At 40.6% G+C, this 26,157-nt stretch overlaps 1 protein-coding gene across 1 annotated transcript in view; it reads right to left on the reverse strand.

Moving 5' to 3' along the window:
- Positions 1 to 24,753, reverse strand: part of LOC122779709 (junctional adhesion molecule 3B-like) — a gene marked incomplete at its 5' end in the record, with an annotated part of 49,252 nt that extends 24,499 nt beyond the window's left edge. Inside the window, one exon of the mRNA XM_044042295.1 lies at positions 24,606 to 24,753. Within this exon, the coding sequence (XP_043898230.1) occupies positions 24,606 to 24,753 (148 nt within the window). The remainder of the gene's footprint in view (positions 1 to 24,605) is intronic.
- Between the last annotated feature and the right edge of the window lie 1,404 nt (positions 24,754 to 26,157).

Below are 26,157 nucleotides of genomic sequence, written 5' to 3' on the forward strand. Positions count from 1 at the left end.
AATCCTAGCAAGTTTGGTTCAGATTGGAATAGCATTCGCAAAGTGGTAGCAGTTTGTTTTTTGTCGCAAATATGTGACTTTGCAGTGTTGTCATTGCAACATTGTTGAACAATTTGTTATCATATTAGGCACGCATCATCTACCATGTGTTTTAAATGTTTTCCCAAATTTTGAGTTTGATACAAGGAAATTTGTTAAAGTTATAAGGGAAATTGTGAACTTATACTTTCTGTTACCACCAGGTGGCGCTGTGTCCAAAATTTACAGTTTTTGCATAGGCATCTTTAGCAAAAGCCCATCATCGATCATCACAAGTTTGGTTAAGATCTGACCTTCCATCGCAAAGTTATAAGAGTTTGTTGTTGTAGCGAAATACCAGACGTCATATTGTCTGCCGTCAACAGGGGGCACTGTTTTTGAAAGTGAATATTTTCATATAGGCATGTTCAGGGATTGCCTATCATCAATCCTAGCAAGTTTGGTTCAGATTAGAATAGCATTCGCAAAGTGGTAGCAGTTTGTTTTTTGTCGCAAATATCTGACTTTGCAGTGTTGTCATTGCAACATTGTTGAACAATTTGTTATCATATTAGGCACGCATCATCTACAATGTGTTTTGAATGTTTTCCCAAATTTTGAGTTTGATACAAGGAAATTTGTTAAAGTTATAAGGGAAATTGTGAACTTATACTTTCTGTTACCACCAGGTGGCGCTGTTTCCAAAATTTACAGTTTTTACATAGGCATCTTTAGCAAAAGCCCATCATCGATCATCACAAGTTTGGTTAAGATCTGACCATCAATCGCAAAGTTATAAGAGTTTGTTGTGTGTTGCGAAATACCAGACTTCCTAGTGTTTGCCACCACCAGGAGGCGATGTTTTCAAAATTTACAGTTTTTGCATAGACATCTTTAGCAAGGGCCCATCATCGATTGTCACTTGTTTGGTTAATATCTGACCTTCCATGACAAAGTTATAAGTGATTGTTGTGTGTTGCGAGGAATCGTGATTTTCGCCAACTTTGCCGCCCTTCTTCTTGTTTGCCGTGATACTTGATGAAAAGATTTTGATACCTTTGGATCCTCAACTTGTCCACAGTGACCTCACCAAGTTTGAAGGTGATCCCATGAAAGCTCTATGACAAGTGCGTTCACATACCATTGGTGCGAAATGGCCGACCAGGATTGGCAAAGTTGTAACAGTTTTTTTTTTTTTGTATTTTCTACCACCACCAGGAGGCGCTGTTTTCAAAATGTATTGTTTTCAGCAATATAGTCGCCTTCAGCAACTACCCATTATCAATCATAGGAAGTTTGGTTGTGATTGGATCTTCCTTCGCAAAGTTATAAGAGTTTTGCTTTTTGTTGTGAAAAATAGGAATTTACACCCACTTTGGCGCCCCCTATCTCGTACACCATGAGACATTTTAAAAAACTTTTGATAACTTAAGCTCCTCAATTGGGTCACAGTGACCTGACCAAGTTTAAAGGTGATCGCACTAGAACTCTAGGACTAGTTCATTCAAATACCAAGGGTCATATTGTCTTTGTCACCAGGGGGCGGTGTTCCCGAAATTGAATATTTTCATATAGACGTCTTCTGGGCCGGACTATCATCAATCCTAGCAAGGTTGGTTCAGATGGGACTAGGATTCGCAAAGTTGTAGCAGTGTGTTTTTTTGACGCAAAAATCCGACTTTGCATCATTACCATGGCAACATCATGTAACGATACGCCATCATATTGAGCACGCATAGTCTACCTTGTGTTTAGAGTCCTTTAACCAATTTTGAGTTTGATACAATAATTTCTGTAAAAGTTATTCCCGAAATTGTAAAAGTAACTTTTTTTTTTAGATTTTCTGCCACCACCAGGAGGCGATGTTTACAAACTTGACAGTTTTTGCATAGGCATCTTCAGCAAGGGCCCATCATCGATCGCCACAAGTTTGGTTAAGATCGGACCTTCCATCACAAAGTTATAAGAGTTTTGTTGTGCGTTGCGAGAAATTCGTAATTTTCCCCAAATTTGGCGCCCCCTATCTTGAAAACCATGATACTTATAAGAAGCATTTTAATAACTTAAGATCCTCAACTTGTCCACAGTGACCTCCCCAAGTTTAGAGGTGATTCCATGAAAGCTCGAGGACAAGTTCGTTCACATACCATTGCTGCGAAATGGCCAAAATAGGCCAAAAATGGCCGTTCAACCCAAAATGGCGGCCTTCCTGTAGGACTTACAGAGGCGCCAGCCCGGACTTTTTGGACCGTCCTGACATGCTTAACATGTGTACCAACTTTCGTGCATGTACGTGAAACAAGAGAAAAATCGGCCTGATGAAAGCTGTTTTTCATTTTCGTAAGCCCCGCCCACTTCCAATTTTGTACGCAGTGTCCCCGAAGTACTTTCAGACGTAAATTTACACCAGGTTTGATGCCCTCGCAAAAATTGGTGAGTTTTCGTGTATGGGAAAGACCTCAAAAAGGCGATTCATTTAGAGGAAAAATAATAATAATAATAAGAATAAACATCACAGTTTCAATAGGGTTCTTGCAACCAAGTTGCTCGAACCCTAATAATCTTCACAGTTTCAATAGGGTTCTTGCAACCAAGTTGCTCGAACCCTAATAAGAATAATCTTCGCAGTTTCAATAGGGTTCTTGCAACCAAGTTGCTCGAACCCTAATAATAAGAATAATCTTCACAGTTTCAATAGGGTTCTTGCAACCAAGTTGCTCGAACCCTAATAAACATTGTGGTGATACTATGCAGTACCAAAACAGGGGCGATGACAGATGACTGTGATCGTACAAACAATGCTTTATGCTTAAACAATATAGAGTTTCCTTTGTGTAGTGTAGACAGGAGTGGAATATGGCAGTTGGAGGCTCAAATACACGATACGATACAGTATCAAATATTGATATTATCAATGTTTTCTTACACCCTTGGTGGAAGTTTATAACTAATATGCAGGCTTGAGTAATTTATAGAACTAAAAGCTGTTAAACTGATTAGGCGAACAAAAGAAAAAGAAAATAAGCACTCAATGAAAAACAATTCCCAGTTGCAGATTTAGTGTTGAAGGGGGAGGTGGATTCTGAATCACTGCTGGCACATTTGGGATTTTGCTAATAGCAGTACTTGTGACAATGTTACTGCTTTGTAAAGTGTGAAATTGTCATCCACCAAAAAGCTTCATCAGGGAAACAGGGTTACAATATCTAAGCCTGTTGAAAGCTCTGGTGGTGCTGACTATGCGTTACATGAGTGCTGTTTCCCTTTTTCCTTCCAGTTTGTCTGGCACATCCTTTCCTGATCGTGTCCAACTCATCCTGTCTGTGTTCTTATCTCCTTCAAGTGTCTCTAAGGCCTAGCCCTCATTTCCAATAAAAATGAGCCAATGATTATTATTGTTTTAATTAGTGCGTGGCCACAGTAGTGTTTGACGCAGCAGTGCATCACTATGTAAAACATGTGTGATATAGATTATGAGCTTGTTAATCCATAAAGGAGAGGGAACACACAAGAGACAAATAAGAAATATAAAAAAGTAGCATGTCATGCTGGTGGTGTAATCTGGATTCTATATGATACACTGTTATATCAGGTTACAATGAGGTTGAATGTAAACTCGCACAGCTATTCCATGACGTCACCGTTTTACAGGAGGTAAAACACAGGTCATCGTATTTTGTTTTTCAGAGACACACTCACGGTGATGAAAAAGCAACGTCAGCATCATTAGCGCTGGAAACATGCAGCTGAAATGGATCAGTTACAAAGACAAATGCTGGTGGATAAAAGAGAACGCTGCTCAGTGGAGTCGGTCGTCGAACAAGCATCTCTCACGAGTGAGCGATCTTATAGCCGAGAAGGTGAAACATCGCACAGTAATGGTTTAAGCGTCAGTTTTGACTTGAAGAATTTGCAGACTGAAGCTAATATGGAATATTAAAAAGGACACCGCAACACATTCATGCTTGTTCTTTGTGGTTGTGACGATTAATAGCACTTATCTCGTCTTGACGAGCACTTAAAGAGATTTACACTACAGCTTTGTCATTCACACACAGATCCAGCGTATTCTGTACACATGACACACATTTTCTGTCACCTATCATTCACACTGGCACAGCCATTAGGGGCTAATTTACAATTCTATGTTTTGTCCAAGAACACTCGGGCATGCAGACTGGAGGAGAAGAGCGGTGTCGAACTATTAATCGTTGAGTTAATGGACGACCCCGTCCTTCCTTTTGAGCCAGATCTGCTCCAGATTCTAAAACAACAAACACAGATGACCTCATCATGGGTGGGGACTTGCTGACTGAGCAAGTTCTTGGTATTACCATCATCAAAACAATCAGACATTAGCCAAGGATAATCGGTTCCATCAGAGAGGTTAGCGTGATCTGTATGTGAGGATGTTGGCCCTTAATGAGAGGACCATTTAATCCATGCAGGTGCTCAGTGAACTGCATATACAGTCTTGCCATCTTGGTTGGACACAGCTGTGTGTGAGATCTGGCAGTCTGCAAATCTGCAAAGTTTTTTCTTTAATCTCCTTGCTGGCCCCATGATGGGTGCAGGGTTTTCTGTGTAATCTTAGTGTAATGCCCTCATAAACCCCCCCAGATTTACATCACTGAATAATACAATAGGAGGAGAGGAGCTGTGTATTTCTTGATGCCTGCTCTGTGTAATGAATCTCTCCTTTCTTCTGTTGTTTCCCCTGGGAGGCCACACTTGTTTCCTGTGCTGCTGCTCAGTGAATCCAGAGAGGTGAGGCTGGTATCATAAATAGAAAGGTTCAATTAAGCAACCGGTGATATTCCCCGAGGAGCATCTAGGCCTCGTGCCTGTGGAGAATATTCCCACGCCCCTTTGACGTCTCAGACATCAAAGTACACACAGCCAGATTCACTCGCTATCAACCAGTTGCTGTTTAGAAACTTTTTTTACTCCAAGTTGAGTCTGGAGTTCTGCAGATAAACAAGTTGTTGATGCAAATACTTCATTATCCTAATTAAACAAAGTTTTAATTAGTGCAAGACCCAAAGTCCTACAGGAAAGACTATGCTGCTGACACAGAGCCTCTCAGGTTAACCATTTGTAAAAAATGACAAGAATATGCTGTATGACTCCCATATTCTGAGCTCTTAAAAAAGCAACAGTGGCTATAACACCTTTCCACAGGCATGTGCATCCAAACACGTGTACAGCAAGGCACATGAATATGAGAACATGGTACATATTTACTGCATGCAGCTAATGTTACATGAATAACATGTCCCAGATACCCCCTCATATGTATTCAGCAACGTGTTTCCAATTTGAACGTAGGTAAACATGCAATGATGAGGCTGGTGAGGAGTGAAAACACGATCTATCGTCGTGGCGGAGAAATGAAGAATGTAAATGATGAGGGAGACTCAACTGGATGCACTGGTTTATCGCCCCCCCTAGTTATCCCACAAGTACATAAACACATTAGCCTGAGCTGCCTGTTCTCTGCACCACGTAAAGGAAGAAGAAAACTAAACTAAAACGAGAAGCGAGTTCATGACAAAGCACCAAGCAAACAAACACACAATTAGCAATGCACGTAAATCTGTGAACTACAGTAGGAATTGTAATCACATAACTAGCAAGGTCCAGGTCAGCGTCAAAGAGATAACTGGAATGTGTTGGTTATATAATATGAAATAAAAAACATTTCTATCTGCCAACATGTTTTGTGCACAACTAAACAACTGGTAATCAGACTCTAAACATAGTTTCACTTCATTTAGGAGGATGCCTGTTGATGTATACCAGTATTAAATGTTCTAGAATGCATGAAAAGCAGTTCATTGTAGGGCTTCACCCATCATTTGTTTTCACCTTTTGTCATCTGTGTTAAAAAGCTTGATATTGTGACAGCTATTGCCGATCTAGAGTGTTTTTTCTGTGACATGGGTCAAAAGATTATGACCTCATCGTTTTCCCAAATACTATATTGGTTGTCTACACAATAATGCAAGGTTGGTATTTTGACATTTTCCCACTAATAGCATTTCAGGACTCCCAAATAATATGATGTTTCTGTGTGGAAAAAAAACGCAAACCTGATACAATGTGGTGTGGACAGTCCCTTAATCTAGTAGAATCAGTGACTCACATCACTGTTCTCTTCACATGAGGAAAGGCTATTTGTGAAAACATCCCACACCCAGCACCAAATACCTTCAAACGGCAACACAGGGAGGAGGGAGGGGAATGTAAATGCAGCAAATGACAGGAAGTTAGTCATAAGTTAGCCAAAGGAGGAGCTTCGGTGAATGATCTTAAATTATTAGATCACTCCTGCATTCCATTAAAGCCTTAAGTAAGACTATATGTTCAACATGGATAACTGGATAAGAAGCTGCCCTTCATGCTGTGTTAAGAGGTCGTTAAGTCTATTGCAGGGTTTCACTTCTGCTGCATTTCCCCCTCTACTGATAGCTAGATTATTTTTTTGGCAGTGCACACAACTGCTGTGTCTCTGTGTTACAGCAGAAACGTTCAACAGGAATCCTGAGCAGACAGAATGTGGTAAAGTAAGGAGAGAGGGTTCAAAGATGAAAACCACAGGTTGTTTTGCACATAAAGACAAAAAGGTTATTACGTTTATCATAAAATATTAAGCCGTACAGTGAAACATCACTTGTGCCAACTATGACTTCGGGACAAAATTACCCTTTAATTGTGGATCTCTGTACTAGTAACAGGAATGCTGACAGGAGGCAAGTAAAAAGTTGTCACTGAAGCACTCACATGTCTCTAAAGCTTTACCCTGAGTGGATGCTAATTTTTATTTGATAAAAGTGCATGATGTCAGATAGTGCTCAAAGCCTGACAAATTAATTCATAAGAGCATCACATATTACCATAAGCCTCTTTCTGAGAGACGATTATAGCTACATCCTAGACAAAGCATGCTCCCCTGCTCCAGTTATCAGAGTATTGGTGATATTTTCGACTGGATTCTCTTTCTGCTCCCCACCTTATACGCTTACTGGTGACCAGAGCTACAAGGATCCAACCTGTTTTGTTAGCTGTGGGAGAAAGTGACTACACAGACCTCAGAAGTCCTCCTTCATGGAAATAGGAACATCTTGACATGATGACAACAAGGGAGAGGTTTTTAGGGCTGAGCTGGCAGTGAGGGGGAATAACCCCCCCCCCCAGGCTTTATTGTCACAGCTGTGCCTATCCAACAGTCCTTTAACCCACACGTGTGTTAAACTGTCTTCTTCCCACTCACACCTACTTTTACCTCTCTGTTAGTAGCTCTGGTCTTATGATAGCTCTGTATATAGACAATTCAGCACAAGCATAAAGCATTTCCTCCAAATATTCTGTTGCTGTCATGCTCGTCGACTTTAACTCTGTCAGTCCTTGTGGGAAAACATGAAAGAAAATTAAACGGAAGAGACAACACGTCACTATGTTTGAGCACACATATAGCTGGACCCAGAGCAGCATGTCAATGAAGCAGCAGCAAACTGTATGTTAAATATGCAGCTATATTAAACCTAACTAAATGTATCACATGCTGATCGGGACTGGAGTGGTCCACTGGATTCAAGGTTTGCCATGCACAGCACATTGGTATTTGGGTCATAGTTTGATCCATTTCCAGTAAAAACGCAGGAAAGAGGGCAAATGGCTTCTTGTCCTCCCTTTTTCTGTGTGACTTAAATAACTTTGGGAAATACAGCCATACACTTTCTGCTGGAGAGTTAGATGAGACGATTGATACCACTCTCATATCTGGAGCCTAAATATAAGACTATAGCCGACAGCTGTTAGTTTAGACTTGAGACTGAAGACTTGAAACAGAGGAGAAACAGCCACCCTGGCTCTGTCCAGTAGTAAAATAAATCTGAATACCGACATCTTCACAGCTTTTTAGTCTACCCGTTTCTGGTCTTTGTGCTAAGCTAACTGACGGCTCAAAGGGACTTCTTATCTATCGTGCCAATAAAGTAAATATCTTTATTATCCAAAACGCTGAGCTAAGTAATAATAATAATAATAATGATAATGATAATAATGATAATAAAAACTTAGATTTATAAAGCGCCTTTCACGAAATACTCAAGGTATCTCTTCCTGTGGCCAGGTAGTAAAGAAATGCTTACGGATGAACGCGCTCCTGCTCAGATGAGGTGATGTTCATAATGCTAAGTGGTCAATATACAGAAAGCGGCCTTATCTAGCACTAGAAACATGTCTATGGAGCGTCACATGAGTATAGACGCAAAAGCTAATTTTATTTATCTCATACTAAATAAAGTTATGGGGAACTGTAATGCTCTTCACAATTTATTCTGGCATCCCAGACTGGCTTTTCCCCCTTCAAACCATTCTTCTCTGGTGGATACACATTTGAGAAGGACAGGACGCATTAGATTTGATTCAAATACATCCTATCTTTTGCAGGTGTACTCAACCACAGTACAGCTTTCCCCACAAGGCCTTCTTCTGTATTCATTTATTCTGCATTTACATATGCGGCTGCTGCCGGCCCTCATCTGTGAGCCCGATAAAGTCGGGGCAACCGACGTGCCTTACTGCTGGTGAGCCCTGTGATCTACGCAGGGTCAAAGATTCGGTCTGAGCCAATGAGAGGATGGATGGAGGGCATTGGAGGAAGCTGATGGTGTCACCGAATGCCTGGGAACCTGTCACTTTGTGTCAGCATTAGCGTCTGCGTCTGACCTGCTCTCACTTTGACCTCGAGCTGAGTACAACTAGTTCACAGGACTGGACTACAGAGAAGGAAAAGCAACTTTTAATCTCCTACCTTAAAACACACAGTGCCTCTTACCACCAAACCTGACTATGTTTACATAGATACAAGTAATTGGAATAAAAATATGACATGTAAACATGCTAATCCAAAAAACTCTGATGTTTCTTTCCGAACTAGAGGGCTGGCATATGCCTATCGTCATTCGGATCAGTGTAACATATTTCTGTTTTGTTACTGCTGTTTCTGTACTCCAAAAATGAATAATAAACAGATATGAAAGTTACAGACGCGGAAGAGGACGAAAATGAGACGGATAGCAGACAGTGAGGGGACGAGCAGACATGTGCAGCGTTTGTTTAGAAGTGAAGCTTTATCTTCTGCTTCTATTTCTGGAGAATTAGATAACAGTGCACACTAAATGCTTGATGCATGTGTATTCACACCATAATCAGATTATTTCATTTTGAGTCCATGTAGATGATGGAATTGTTAATTCCAATCAGAATGAATCTTTTCAGCAGGAAGAAATTTTTGTAAACATAGCAACTGTGTTGCAACATTGCTTCCCATTAGACTGTTCCACACTCACTAAATGGCTGTCTCATACTCACACACCGCCCTTTATGGATTCTCACTCATCTTGAATCTTTTCTCACAAGACTTTACTCTGACCTTTTTATCATCCTGTTTCAGTTACAACAAGGATTTCCCATTAGGTTGAGAAAAAAACAATTTATGATTTAACTGCATTTCTGTGCACTATTTACTTTCTATACAAACCCTGCATGTTCATTTATAACAGTGAAAAATAAAGCATATGCATCATAGATGCAACAGCTGCAGTCTCCTCCTCACCATGACAAAAACGAAGCATTACATCATTGTTTTACAATGTATGTCATTATATGCTGTAATCATAATCCTTTAAAAGATGTATTTAAATATCTCATGCAGCAGTAAACAAAACATGTAGATGTAGATCGACTGCTGATCCACATACAGTAACTTAATTTTATACAGTGGCAACACCTTTTAAACACAAGGCCCTTGTTCTTTATGGTGCCAAAGTTATTCTCCACAATAAGGATATAAGAAATTTAAAAAGGATTGATAACGATTGAACAGCCTAATAATAACAATACTCATCTTTCATTAAGTCATGTGAAGCATCTTGGCTCTTAGTTAATCTGATGCTGGTTATTGTATAAAAATAGTGCTGTTGTTTAGTATCACACTGTCTCTTCACATGGTCCCGGCAGCCATGCATACCAATGGAGACCTTTGTTTAGTGACACAGTTTCAGGCTGTTGGAGTAAATGAATGGTTAATTAAACAGAACAATGATCTGGGGCTATTGTGACAGAGCATACAATTGTTGTGGAATTATTGGTGAGAAAAGAAATAAAGAGTATTTTAGTTAGAAAAAGTATTTCTTCTTTTAATTTTTAAGAGATTGTTTACAAATAATAACTCCAGAAGAGGAACATAGGCTTTAACACTATGATTTAACTTAGGTTAGGTGTGGCTTGACACTCAGTATGTCTACAAGCACAGTTTAATCAAAACAAGGTTAATTGGCAAGTGGACAACTTACAAGTACAAGTCAAAGTATAAATGCGCAGAATGCCAGGTGTAACTCCAATCCAACAAAGCTTATACACGCAGGAGTAATCGGACTATGACTCGCATGATCCAGGTATTTTAGTCCGACTAAGACTAGCTCGATTATAGTCGGCCTAACGTGTTTACATGACATTAAGTAAAGATAATTATTGTCTAAGTCCGATCAAACTAAAATCAAACTTTTAACATGCCTTGAAAACCACCTCAGACAAGCTCTGCAAACACGCATTAATCTGCAAACATATTATAATGTAAGAACATAACATGGCACAACACCCTATTCATGATACATTTTCCCACATCGATAATAACCACCAAACATGTACAATGTGGAAGTGTAAACTTGAACACGTCGACCAAACCTCCAGACATGAAATTCGAATGGAAATCATGATACAGCACAGAGTTATATTTGGGCCCAGTATTGCACGCTCTACTGAAACACTGTACCCCTCCCTTTGCACTCACAATTCTTGTAACCACATACAACATACATTTAAAAAGAAACAATACAAAAAAATAATGAAAATAAGTACTTGACGCAAGATAATAAACCTACAATTAGTGACACAAGACATGCTTCTGTTTTAGTCTTAAGGCCACAGCTAATATCGGAGCTGTACAGCAGTGATGTGGGTAATAGCAGTTAATACACAGGGGTCATGAGCTGTTCTTTCACTCGAGTGAGAAGAGGTTAGCATTCAAATGTCCACACACTATTTATAATGGCTGTCAGCGACAGCCAGAGCCCCCGCAGTCTGCTAATTGGGATCCCTCCTAGGTAAAAGTGTGAGCAGCAGCTCCTCCCAAGGAAACATTTGCTGCGACTTCCTGATGAAATAATTGCCTTCTCATTTTTTCTGACCCAGGTCAGCATGTTGAAGGAGACGCTGGGAACGCCTAGTCAAAACAGATCGAAGTATAAGGCCAAGAGGGTGAGCAGGCCTCCCCTGGCGCAGCATCTTTGTTATGTGAACAACCTGACATGCCACACATGTTTGATGTCCAAATGAATTGGGGAGTGCTACAACATCAGCTTAAAGGAGATCTAAACAGTTAGGGGCGGGGGGCTAAATCAGATCACTGAAATAATTTTTTTTGGGCTTTATTGAGAACCAAATCCCAGGCTTGAATTGAATCTGCTACCACACGAATCTGTGTTAAATCGCAACACAGTCAGTGCCAGAATTAGCTCCTCACCACACACTGCACAGATGGCATCAGTGGCACTCACTGCAAATGCTTCACATTCTGGTCCAGGCTGCCTGACCCCTTCCTTAATCCTAATTAGGAATGCAATTTCCATGCAAGCCTTTTTGAAACGTGATGAAAATAAACGTTTGTACAGCCATAACACTGGCTTATGGGCAGTATAAGTTCATGATAGTGAGACAATTTTAAACCGATCACTATTGTGGGATTATATGAGGGACTATTGCTACTGTGCACTAACCTTCTCTCACTGTGAGTCACCAGTGAACTGGTCAGATCATAATACATGGCGGTAAATCCCTGAATAACACTGTGCTGCTTGTCCCTTCTATCAGACACACACCAAAACCTCCCCCATCCAATGCAAACACACACAATATTAATTTTTCCATGTCACAAAGGTTTAACCCATAATTCCTATAAATACATGGAAACACATTTTCAGGAATCAGGCCAATCTGGATGCTCTGATATGACCATGGGTTGTTTTTTTGACCAGCCAGCACTTCCTTTACCAAATAATGCTTAATTTGACCAACACTGACACTGTGGCACAGCCTGCAGAGATGAGCATTCATTGTTAAGTGCGTGGACGATGAGTGTAGCTGACCACGATGAACTCTGGCTCAACAGACAACTGAACAATGCCACAACGCCAAAGCAAAGACATGTTGACTTAGCAGGTCCAAAAGGTTTAATCTGCCTCACTTCCTGTGTGCTCCAAGGATGAGGGCTGAAAAGAGCCGAACTGAAAAGGGTGAAAGGGTGTTTTTTTGTGATACAGCCTGTAGGGACACGCCATCTTTATGCACAACTCTGTTGACTTTTATTTTTAACTTTTTCCATGAGGTGCGTACCTCACCCTTCGCACAGTGACAGCATTGCCAGGAGTTCAGTGTTGTTTTAACATCCCTCTACTCTCAGCTCCATGTAATGAAACAAAACTAGGCAACTCAGTACAAAAGGCCAACAGACACATGTACCAGCACATTATAATGCCAAATAAACTCATGTCTCACATTTGTGGCACTCGGGAGCCTAATGTGTGAGCAGGAAGCTTATAAAGTCTTCATAATAGGGCTTCCCGGCAGTGTTCAGCTCAGTCATCAAGATGCAATCAGCTCTCAAACAGCAGACCTGGACAAATCCCAGTATCTCTAAAGTCTACTTTCACAAGAATAATGTCCTACAGCCTTGACAACTAATTGCGATTTATTTGCACTATGGAGCAGAAACCATGTTGTGTATACAAGATATGAATATTGGAAAAGCATGGTAGTTAGACTATCTGGTTCTTGGTGTAGAGAATAAGTTCAGGATTTCACAACACAAGTTTTTTTCGCCCCCAAAAGCACAAAACACTCCTCAAACACTACATGCTGACAGCCTTCTGAATAAAGCCATCAATCCAAATTAACTAACGACAGCTGCTATTTCAGGAAATACTACAAAGGGGAGTTTCACAGAAGTTTATTAGACTGTTGATCATACGTTATATCTTCACTGCCAGACAGAACAACATGCCCGCAGAGTGTGAGAGTGCGTCAATCAGTGTGGTCAAACAAAATGTCGAGGGTCAAACACAATAATGCTGAAAAGATCTACCCTCTGACAAAGATTTTCTTTAAAAAGGCCCGCCATCACGAGCAATGGCAACTGGCCTGCATGTTGTATAATGCTGTGGGAAGCAATGCTGACTGTTTCATTGTTCCTTAGTAAGCACTAACGTGAAGTACATGAAGAGGAGTACAGAATGTAAGGTCACCAAAAATGTTTCACTGTGTGGGGATGAATGGTCACAGGTGAAATCAACTCTGACAGGCAGCCATGGTTTGAGTTGACTTCAGGGGTCAACCTCTCTTTTTTTAACCCCAGCCTTTTCACAGTGAAAGTAATGGTATAAGGGCATGATCATTTTCACACAGAAACACAACTCTCTCCTCTGTATTTGTGCAGGAGACACACTGGAAAACACGTTGAGGTTAATATACAAACTTGATAGAGACAAAAAAGCAATATTCTGCTTTCTCAGGCATTGAAATCACAGAGCTGAATTTGAGAGGGCTGAAATGGCACATTATATTTGAAATTAACAAATACAACATGGCTTCACACAGGTTTTTTGGTCTGATACTTGTTTATTCCAATCTCTGAAATGGATTAATCCTAATTAAAAAGGGTGAGGACGCCTGCACTCTCTCACAAGCCATATACTGAAAACAGACATCCAAATTCCATTCTGTCTGACGCATAACTGGGAAAAAATCAAGACTGTAAATCATAAGCCTCACTTGCCAAAAACAAAAACAAAAACACAAATAAATATTGAGACAACATAGTGTAAGGTTTCCAAACAAGAATTTGCCAACAAGCAGCCCCCTCAGACAACAAATGTGCATAAAGGCATACTCTAGACTCAAATAGTTTGCACAGACCGGCTGAGCTGGGGCCAGGGAATGTTACTCGAACAACAGCTGAGGAGGGAAATCATCCGAGGCTCTTGCTGCTCACCACCCCCCCACTGCTGAAGCCACACTTCCATCACCTGCTCAGGGAGGAATCCTTGATGGGTTTCCGTGGGAAATACCAGACAGAGGCATCAGGCGGCTGCATTGTCGATCATTTCATGCCACCCATTCTCTTCGACGGCCCATACTGCCATATGCACACACACACGCAGGAAGTAAAGGTGTCACTGCACAACCTGCTCGTACGGGAAACAATGGCTAAGTTCCAAAGTGCCTTTATAGTAAGAATAGCAGACAGCTGGCGAACTCAATCACCTGCTGTGTCTGTTTGCATCAGACATACAGTAACTGTGCTGTGTAGCTATGGCATCAATGTGTTTAATATTACACAGATAATTTCTTCTTAGGAACAATCAAGACAAAGTTGGATGCCCCGTAATTAAATAAACAACAATTTTGTTCCCTACGGTTATGTAACCAGTTTTTAAAAAGGTCATGATGATGCACTTCATGGAGTTTACATGTAAATAGAAAAATTAAAACCTGCTGAGTGTTGAAATACTAACATTTTCGGACCAGTGTTCTACAGCACAGGCACTTTCTGCCATGTACACATAACTGCCGAGTAGAACAACCAACAGCAATGCCCTCCCTATCTAAACTGTTCTATGATTGGTCAAACTCTCCTGCCATGGGCCTGTTTTCTACAAGGCTGGAAACAGAGTGTAGAGGAGGTGCAGAGGTCTCGTTGTCTAGACTCTCTCAGATCACTTGATTTACATTTTGATGAAAGATTATGGAATTATGGTATAAAATACCACCTTTAGCTAAATATTTGGCGATGTAGCGAAAAAGCCAATGTAGAACTGAAATCCAGAATTGTTCCACTTGCTTGTGTTAAACAATGGCTACCACTGATTGAGAAACTGCCCACTCAGCCTGAGAAGAAAAACAGTAAAAAAGAGCAAAACAAGAACAGCCATGTCCACATTCATATTCACTGTTATACTGAGACCTTCACATTGGATACCAGCACACTACAGCAGTTTATCAGAGCTCATGCCTGACATGAGAAGTGTGCTTCTCACTGAACACACACTAAGAATTGCCCCAAAGGAAGCCGCCCACAGATGTGATGCTGATGATCTTGAGTGCTGATGATCTGTGATAATACTGTAGCTACAGTCGCTCAGTTTTGCTTCAGTGATTCTTGGCAAGGAAAGGGAAGGACTAAAGGGTGGTGGTAAGCAGTGGGGGTTCATTACATTAAGTGCTGGCTGGACGGAGGCTGTTCAGATACACTCATCAGCACGAATATAAAGAATGCCTCAGAAAAGTGTGGCGGAAAGCTCATGAAACCATAAGATCATTGTTCAAGCTCAAACCAGATTGGGCCAGAATTCAATAGCTGTGAGGGAGCTGCGGGTTCAACTTTAGGGTGGAGTACACGGGTTGGTGGTCTGTTATATGTTTTTCTGATCGTTCGCCTCTGAGAAAAAGCATACAGACATTCTGAGGCCTCTTAGGTTCCCTGTAACCGACTAAATGGCTTTTGTTCTCGTGTTTTGAGCGGCTGTTTCTTATTTTCTCAATAAATTATTTGGTGACTGTTTGCTTTTGTATGCTGAATATTTTAGGACTCTCTTTTCCTCAATTCAAAAGAATAACCCAGAGCAGAGATGTTGCTTTGTTTTTAGGATCGAGTGAGATGAGAAGCGGATTGAAACACCTGGGGTGCAGCTTTGTCTAACAAATGCCCGTTTAAAAAGGCTCAGACATTTCCAACAGTTGTTATAGAGCTTCAACAACTGCTAGTCCATGTTACTTAAGTGGAACGCCACAGATTTTTTACAAAACCTTTGCACCATAATGCAGTAAGTTGTGTAACTGAATGGTCAAGTTGAACTGGTATCTGACATTTTTGAGAGCAATCAAAGAAACAAAATTTGTTTTTTTAATAATTATTTTGTTCTTTGAAGACCATTAAAATAATTCAGACTATATTCATGACATGTCTTATCTTATCTTTCCACATGACGAGGATCATAATTTGTGTTGGAAAATCCCTTTTTTAATAATGCCATGTGATAATTGTGGCCCTATAAGAAATCCTCAGGCTTAAGATTCCAAGTCCTTTTAAGTTTACGGCTTAAGCTCTGATTATGGCCATTGTATAAATATGTCAATCTGATCTTAAAAGTGGAGCAGTCTCGTAAAAGGAAATGGTAGAAAAGATAACGTGGTCATTTTGGGAATTACTCTTAAATGATATGAGGCTTAATGTTGAGACACTGACAATTCAGTTTAATTACAATCCTAATTGCAAAAAATTCAGGAAATCCCTGAACACAGAGGGGGTGTGGAATATTTACTTGGTCATCCTGTTTTGACTAAATTTCCTCCCATTTTCTTGTTTTCCATCATTTACCTCATTTCATATAAATAAAACATTATTTAAAAATACATCTAAAATAAGACTATATGCTTCTCCTTCACTAAGTGTAACTTTTGACGTCATCCCTTTAGTTAAGTTTCCATTAAGATCTGTAGCTGAAGTTATGTGACAGTCAATGCTTTTACCGTTCGTCTGAAATCAGCTTTGAGGCTGGCGCATGGCCATTTTGAGCGACCTGATATCGTGATGGTGAATGGCTGACAGACTCCAGAGTTATCCTAAAATCCACTGAAACTGCCGTCTTGTCTTGTTGCTTTGTATGACGCAGAAACCAGGCAGACCCACATGTAAAGCCCCACTCTGCTGCAGCTCAGACAGGGGCCAACCACAATATTACAAACTTGTCACCTATGTGTGGCATCCTAACAAATATCTGAGGCACTCACTTACTCAGAGTAAGCCCTCGTGCATATTTGGCTACTAGCTGTGCATGTTGAGGTGAGCATGCTGAGCCTGATTCATGCAAAGAATAAAAACCCACGGGCAAACCTAGACCCAACGGAATTTATCTTAAAACAATCAATAAATTCCATTAAATCAAATATTTATTACTATTCCACCCCAAAAAAATATGGGTAGTTCTTCACACAAGCAGTAAGGACACAGAAGAGCATTCAGCTCCTGGTCTTTATGATGATCTTGTTTTGTTTTCATCTTTCATTTAAACTACTATGAGATCAATAACATCCTAAACAATGTCGTTTGATGACCTGATCCCAACATATTTACCACTTAGTAGCCCACGCTGTGAAAGATAGCCTTTACACCATATGGCCAGACAGTCTGGTTACAATCTGCCAACTCTATCTGTCCTGGCAGCTGAATGTACGCCAATGTTGATGGTACTGGTGGGCTATCAAAAAAACCTCAGTCACTCATCATAGAAATAATGGATAGAACACAACTTTCCTGACTAAATCCAATGTCTGTCGATATGTCTGCTTATTTGAAGTAGTTACATTTTTAGGTGGCAAATGTGCTCAGTTGCGGGTGGAGGATTTGTTTAGATCATTTAACACCCTCTGTGTGTGTGTAAATAGGAAGCTACACTAAGCAGCTTAGCTTAGCATCAAGACAGGAAACCACAAATCAACAAAGTGTGTCCACCAGCACCTTTGAAATTCACTAATTAACATGTAGAATATTAAACATGTACAACGTGTCCTATTAGCGATTATGTGCCGTATATGGCTTTCAGCCGTTGCCAGGTTTCCAGCTGAGACTCTGGGAAGTTTATGTTCCCCCCAAAAAATAATCAATAAAATGTTTGTATTATATTTATATTCATGTTATTATTTATTTATGTGCTCATGCTTTGATCAAAATCAAATGTTAAGTCTTGGCTTCAGAATCATTAAAGCTATTAATTAACACTTTAACACCGAAGCCTGAAAATGTCAGACTGGACTGTTTTGCTTAAATTAACCATAAAAAGGACCAAAGAATGTCCCGAGAGTAAGTGCTTTGCCCATTTTTCCAGAATAACTTTCATTATCTGGCAGTTATGTACAATTTACTGCATGTTGAAATACTATTTCAACAATTTAAAATGAAGAAAACAAAAAGGTTAATTTAGAAAAACACTAGTTGTACATGAACATATTTTGCGTGTTAAATGGGAAACAGTATAAAACACATTTTACAATTACATTTTTTGAGTCTTTGTCTCTCAATGTCCAAAAACAGGCCAAAAAAATGGAAACGTATGTACTGGTGTTCTTCCCACTCTCTCCTCTCTGGTGACAAAGACTTTGACGTACAACTTCTCAGCTTTCAGAAACCATTGGAATTTTTCTAATAGCACAAACCATCGCTTAATTACAGTAATGCAAAGAGCACTTGTGGTGAGCGATGCCCTCGGTGTTAAAGGGTTAAGTCAATATACATTGGGTCAAAAGGAAAGGCTTCCTATGCTGTTAAGCTTAATGTCTGTTGATCAAAAATCTAAAGTGACATCTGATTTCCATTAGGCTCAAATTCCAGAGCGAGCTATGGCGGTTGCAAATGTCCTTAAGCAAATTTGAACCACGATCTAATTTGTGATTTTTTCTCACGGTCAGCAGTCTCCCAAATTATTTTAAGATGAACTTGAGATGGCGCGAAGAATGACGGCAGATAATCTGATGCTGCGATTTCACCCACATGTACCTCAATACTGAATGTGACACTGAACTGGTTAGGCAAAAAATAGCCAATCAATATGTGAAACATTTTACACATGCCCACACACACGTACGCGTACATGTATGCACACACATTCAGGAGTTAATCATCCCTAACAACTCATGAACTCATCACTAACAACTCAAAAATCTCTGTGTCATGTCTAACTCCGAGCACCCTGAAACCCACTCTCTGCAGCTTGATCAGCTAAATGTGGAGCTACGGATTCAAAAATGGAGACAAGCATTGAGCTTCTAACCTCTAGGGTCTTTTTCCTCTAAATTAGATAATATGTTACAGAAATTAGTTAACATTCCTGAGATATACAGTACATGCAGTGTCTGCTGAGGTTGAAAATGCCAGGCTTGCCGGCTTGTAATTCTTTTCGTTTTTAAGTTGAGTACATTAAGATCCATGTCACTGACCGAGTCCCATCCATTATCTCTATGCTGCGTCCCAAGAGATGCCACTAATTCACATCTAATCGTCCTTCTGACATTTAGTGTTTTTACCCCAAGCCATCAGCATGGCCTCTTGTCACAGAGGTGTATCAGCACATGTTACTGCAGTGGTGGAGGTGTGGAAACCCCCCTCACAATTAGACAATTAGATCTAATAAAACTAAGTAAGATTGAAGGACACAACTGTGCCTGAAAAAACAGAGACAGGGAGCTCAGAGAGACACTGGTTTTTCAATTCATTTTTGAACATGAACAAGATTATGCAGTCATGTTTTTTTCCCTTGCCAAAAATGTTCTTCAACATTGTTTTTTTACTTCATGAAAATTTATGGTCTACTTTATTTTTCCCTTTTTATGACTGAAACTATGTGAACGCAGAGGAAACTTAAAAGCCTGCTGTCCCCGTCCCATAGAAAATGAGGCAGAAAAGCTTTTAGCCAGACACACACCACAATTAGAGTTCATTTTAATAATTTAGTTTGATGGTAGTGCTTAACTGGCTCTGGTTCCTACCATTATTATTATTCCCTAAAACCCGACATGACGTGTTGCCATCTGAACTGAAATGTTAATTTAAAATAATATATACATGTTTCTGGGAATGCTAATGCACAATCATGATGATGTTTTTAATGCTGGGACTGATGGTTTGGACAGAAATGTGAACAAACACCTGAGGGTCTCAGATGACTCTGCACTGTAGCTATTTCTGGGCAATGATTGCCCTTTTGTTACAGCCTGATAAACAAAATATGAATCCACAGCCATTATCTGGTTATGATTCTCAGCACAGCCTCAGGCTCTTTCCTTTCTGACCCAGAGCAGCAGCACAGCCACATGTTATGTCGGCCATATCATTAATGAAGCCTCTAATTATTTCCCTAAGCTGACAGCATCCCAATGTTTGATCAATGCCGCTCGCTTTTGACCTATTGATGTTCTCCGTCAGTATCCAGCGGACACCAGAGCACAAAAGTCGCTGTGATGCTTCGTCCCTGCGGGACCATGTGACCACAGATATCATCAAACAGGAAGCCACTATTGTGCTGCCCGCAGCTCAGGCAGCCAGTACAGAGGCATCTTGGGGATTATCCTGTTGATCTAAAATGGGCTAAACATTGAATGATAATGTCTGATAAAAACAAACGGCACGTTTAGTCTAGAATTGTGAAGAGCCGAAAGCTCATTAACCTAAACAGGATGACAGTAAACTACTTTTTCTCATGAATCCCTCTCCTACATTACTCTTCCACACGGAGGCAATTCCGATGGAGTTTTTGGTCAGTATGCACTGCCTGGAGGCTGGTCTCAGTTTATGTTTTTTTTCCAAACGGTACTCTTATTGACATTTGAAGCATGCACATGCCATTGCCATTTCTGGAACGTGAGCATATTAGCATTTAAACCTCAGCATCTGCTGCGTGCTCCTGTGAGCGAACTACGACAAAAGGTGGGTGCCGCATTTCCTCTCTCTGTCTAAAGTTAAAATGGATTTCGGTCTCTGGAGATGAAGCGTCACACCCTGCTTGTTTTCCGAATGCCTTCACCTCGCAACACTGCTGAGCTTTCTTCACAACTCGCCCTTTCAGCGCTGACCTCAGCCGGCTCATCAACAGGGCTCCCTTTTATCTCAGAGGAAAACAGGTGGTTATGATTGTTAACCAGCGCACATACAACAGAGACAGACTCTCCCTCCATGTGTTTTCTATTTGGAATGCTGCATTTGCTAACATGCACACTCAGGTTTGGGAGGGACGTGGAAGATATTTCTGGTTACGCCTGCGACGCTGCTCAAAACACCACCGCCCACTCCTGCTCAGCTGTTTTGGCTCATTCCACAGTGAGGGCCATGTGCCACTGTGACTTTATCCCATGGGCTGTTGTTGCACAGACATACACATGGCTAACTGCTGCCATCTTCTAAATGATTTAAACATTTTATTGTAAAGCAATAATGAGTGTAAAGCAGCCAAAATTTCCCTGAGACACCTGACACCTCTTATACGAGTGGAGTGTCTGCTGAGATCGATTTTCTGACTTGAAACATCAAATGCTGCCACAGCATGGCACTTCTTTTGGTTTGTCTATGACTTCCTCTGCCATTTTCTTCTGAGCAGTAAAATGTCAGACTGTGTACGACTTGTCCACAGGGGCCCGCGCATGCCATTCAGAGAGTGCTTCAAACATTTGCTCACAATCTTTGGGTGGGCAGGGAAACATCTGACAGTGTGCACCTCGGAAGGGGGGGAGCCACGATCGGCAGTTATCTTGGGGCACGGTGACTCCTGCTACTCCAAATGGCTATGCCACACATGCCAAACTATGAGAAATGCTCAAACGCGAGGCTTGACGATAGGAAAAATGCTTGAAGAGTGTGCTGGGTCGCGTCATCCCGATGAGCAGCCCAGTCAAAGCTCTGTGAGTGATGCAATTACTTATCGGCAAAGAAACACAGGGGGAGGCTGAACAACAAACCAGTGGACAGATTTCTCTCTTATCTTATCCATTCAGATAAAGTATAGGCTCCAATTGGATTAAGCTGACAGCCATGAGTGACAACAAAGATAATGTGAAGTCATAAAAATGCCAATTGTGTAGGAGGAGAATTTAACACTTGGAAAAAAGTGTGAAAAATGTATTCTGAGCCATTTGCATGATCCGAGTTTACTTTTACAGTTTTACGTTTTTAAAATTATATTTTTGCTTGGGGCTGCAAGTAACAATTTAGATTTGTGTTTTTCAAACCTCAAATATATTGTTTTGTTCACCAACTAAAGACATGAAACTAAAACAACTGGATTTATTTATTTAAATGGTTGGCAACTGATTTATTAGTTGGTTACAGTTGATTAATTGTTGCTACCCCATTTTAATTATAGATTAAATTTGCTCTACATAAATAAAAGTAAGCAGCACTGGGGTGTGAAAGGGTTTTTTTTAGATTTTACATTTACATTTGCTCAGTACTAATCCACTTTAAGCGTCTTCCATGCTCCCCCCATGTCTTCGCCGTGCTCTTAGCAAGAGGCGTCTGACAGATGTCCTCTGAAAGTCTCCACCACTTTCTCTGGAATAGTTTAAGTGAAAAGGCTCAGGTGAAGCCAACAATGGAAAATGTCGATGCATTCCATTAGATCAGATTGGAAAGTCTGATGTAAGCATGTCTACTTAAAATAACAAAGGCTCTCCTCTTTCGCTTCACTGACAGATGACTGAGATATGCAGCCATATTCAGTCATGCTGGGTTTGGCCTTTACTTGGTGCGGCTGGAGCTGTGTGGATATTAAAATAAAAGCCGCCCCGAAGAATCACAAATTGAGTCTGACCTACACAACAAGAAGAACTCGCCTTGTGGAACATCAAAAAGTGGATTTGGAGCAGAGCTACTCCAAAATACAAGAAACATTCTAATTACAGTCCGTACCTATTAGTGATAAGTGTTTATCAGCACAAATTAGTAATTCACAACTCGGCTTGTGGGCCAGCTTCCGTCAAGCCAGATTTGTCCTGTTTCTACACACAGAGGCAGTGCAGGCTGGGAGCTTTAGTCGACCACATGGCTAAGCCCCGTCCAGGCAAGACAAAAGAAATTCTTAAATCTTCAACAGTTCACTGCCCCCCCTGAAATGTCAATTGTGCTACTGCCATGCCCTGCCACAGAATTTCTCAGGGGGAACATCATTAAGAGGACTGACTCTGAACTGTATCACTGGGGGGAAAATAAGGGTATGTCTCGGAGGTGGGAGCAGAGAACAGTTTTTGAGAGCACGGCAACAGATGTGAAACAAGCTCGACAGCTATTCCTGATTAAAGCGAAGAGAGTAAGCCAATTCACACACGTGAGAGATCACAGCGGCGTCTGTGTCTGCACTTCCCTTTGATCTGCATCTCTATCCTCGAACACCTTCCTTCATCTACACCCATGGGTATGTGTGAGAGAGAGAAAAAACAAGCAGCCAATTTCATGACAAACTAACACGGTGACATTATAACAGAGCACACGGATTCATGCACGGACATAAAAAGGACAAATAAAGAAAATTAAGTAGGGCATCAGACCATCAGGAATGTGTCAGGAATGTTTTGAACCGTGTTTTGTGTTTTATCTCTATTATCTAGGATGTAAATAGGCTGTGTGGTTCTGAAATAAGCTGTGACACAAGTTTAAGAGCAACTAAAAAGGCTCAGATGAAAAAGCAAGGCTGAGTAAAACCAATCTTGACTAGACATAAAATAAATGATTAAATTGCGGCATTGCTTAGCAACAAGTGGCATTTTGCTGCAAACACAGTGGAATTAAACAATCGGATTTAAAAATGAAAACACGTCAGAAGAAATGAACATTTCCAAATTAAAGACACATATATAAATGTATCGCAAATGTTAAACCACATTTCCAAAAATAAAAATCTTTTTTTATAATTGATTCCATCCTTTTCTTGAAGCTGAATCTGCTTCCATTGCACTAATTCAAAACTTTTCCACATCCCTGGAGTGTACAAACTAATATGAAATATTTAAAAACTGTTTAATTTGTGTGCAAACAGCTAATGAAAGAAGGGCTCGGGTCTTGCAGGAGTGTGACTATGAGACTGATAAAACTTAAAGATACCGAGTCCTCTTCTCCCTGGTTAGTAGGAAAGGGGACAGTGAAACGAATTGATTTTCCGATGGCTGTTTCTGTTTACCAGTTCAGCTCCAAGCGATTTGAAAGGGTCCAGCAGCCGCGGGAGGAGGAGGTGGAGGAGGAGGAGGACACTGGCTGTGGCTGTGGCTCCTCCCGCGGACAGCCTGCTTTATTCCACGGCGGAAAGAAAAACCGTTATCTCGCATCACTACGTCCAACATCCCCCCTCCACCACCGCAGCTCCAAACCACCGGTAAATAGTTAAAAGCAGCGCGGGCAGGCGAGACCAACCCTTACCCGTGTTTTCACTTCACAGCCGTGAAGTTAAAACTTCAGGGAGGTTGAAACTTTTCCCCAAAGAGAGGAAATAAATGCGCCGCTAATTGGGACTGAAGTGGTCCTACTAAACGAACATGTGACAGTTCATTTTACACTCAACACAATTATATGTGTATTAAAAAAAAAACACAGTGGAGTGACGTGACTGTAAAACCACGGCTTCTTTTCGTTACCAGACATTTTGACAGCTAGTTGTGCTTAAAATGGCGACTATATTTGTCATTTCGAGAAGAGAATTAAAAACTCTTGTTGATTCCGTGTCGACTCACTCTCCGTCTGTGTGTCTGTCTGTCTGTTTGGAGTTTAACGGTACTTCTGTACCACATAATGTTACTTCTGAGCCACGGCGTCTTTATCTTTCTCCTTTTTTTTCGTGTTAAACGTCGAACCACACACGCCGAATTGTGTTGAAGGCAAGGACTGAAGGACTGGAAGCGGCAGACACTTAAAAAAAGATTTTTGTGTTACTTACAGTGAGTTGTGAGGAGAGCCAGGAGGCAAGTCAGACGTGCTTTCGCCATCTTGGAGTCGATGCAATGCTCGGTGTGTGTGACTGGCCGTGCGCAAAGTAGCTCACAGAGCTGTGGTGGCGATGGAGAGAGGCAGAGAGACGCAGACACAGAATGGGAGAGGGGGAGAGGGAGAGAGGGGAGGGGTTATCTATTATACTTGGTTTCCATAGCTACCGGAAGCATCACTCACACAGGCAAGAATTTATAGTTGACACTTTGTGGGAGGCTTTTACTGCTGTGGCTTTATACTGTAGGTGTGTGTGCAGCAGCTGGGAGGTCAGATAGAGAACTACAGTCCTGCATGTGTTTGAAGAGAGGTCAACAACAAAGTAAAAGATTACTGAACACTAATGTGGCAACTCGTAGCATGGATTGTGATTATTTTATTATTAATTAATGTGTAGATTACTTTCTTGGATGATATGGCGATTGTTTTATCGACAAAATGGTGAATTTGCTGTTCCGAAAAACCTACGTCTGTCTGAAATGTTTTGTTTTTGTTAACACACCAAAGATAATCACAATACCAGGGGTCTGCAACCTATTGAGTCCCTAAAGGGACATAGTGATATATTTTCTTTTTGTGTTCCCTCGCAATATTACATCGTTTTGCGTTACCTTTGCAATGTTTTATATATTTATTATGTAGGGCCTAGGCGGGACTTTGACAGAAAATCAGCCTCAAATCAACCTTTAGTATGAAAAGAGTCATTTTATGAATGTGCAAAGTAACAACAACATATTCACATTTTAATGTGGATGAGCATGAATATTCGATTATTTGTTTGATTATACATAAAAAACAAGTTAATGTGATCTTTTTATCCTCCTAGTTACATGGTGAAGCTTTGAGTCTACTCCTGAGTGGAACAGGATTCATATGGAGCCATTGTATGTTTGCATTTTTATTTACTTGGTGTTGTGTTGCAGATCAAGGAGGAGAATTCCCTCTCCCACAACTCAGACACGTCAAAGCAACATTTGCCTTTCAGTGTGGTAGGATGTTCGCACAACAACAAGTTTGAGTGCAGCAACTTCTCCTGCAGCACAACTCTGTTAGCAGGTTCATGAAGAGTGGCACTGACATTTCAAAGACCACTGTAGTTCCCTGATGTGCTTGGGAAGGAGGGTGAATGGAGGAACCCTCTGTTACAATCTGACATCCAACCATTAGATGTCACCAATTCTTGCACACTTGACCTTTAACCCTTAATGCTCACACGTCACGGATTTATGCCACAGGTGCACCCTTGATGAATTTCAGGTCGTATCATCAGGCTTTTTTTTTCTGGCTTATGTGTTGTTGAGTCAGAGTTATGATTAATTTTAAATCACTTTTGTTTCATACAACTGGGAGTAGCAATAATTGTGCAGAAATCACAAAATAAAATGTCTTATATTACACATAAAATATACATATATATGTATTTTTGTTTTTGAGTACTTTGTTGTACAGGTGACACTCTATATGTCACTTACATATTCTTATAGCCTCTGTATATACACTTTAAA

Source organism: Solea senegalensis, linkage group LG13, assembly GCF_019176455.1.
Source record: "Solea senegalensis isolate Sse05_10M linkage group LG13, IFAPA_SoseM_1, whole genome shotgun sequence".
NCBI classification, from domain to species: Eukaryota; Metazoa; Chordata; class Actinopteri; order Pleuronectiformes; family Soleidae; genus Solea; species Solea senegalensis.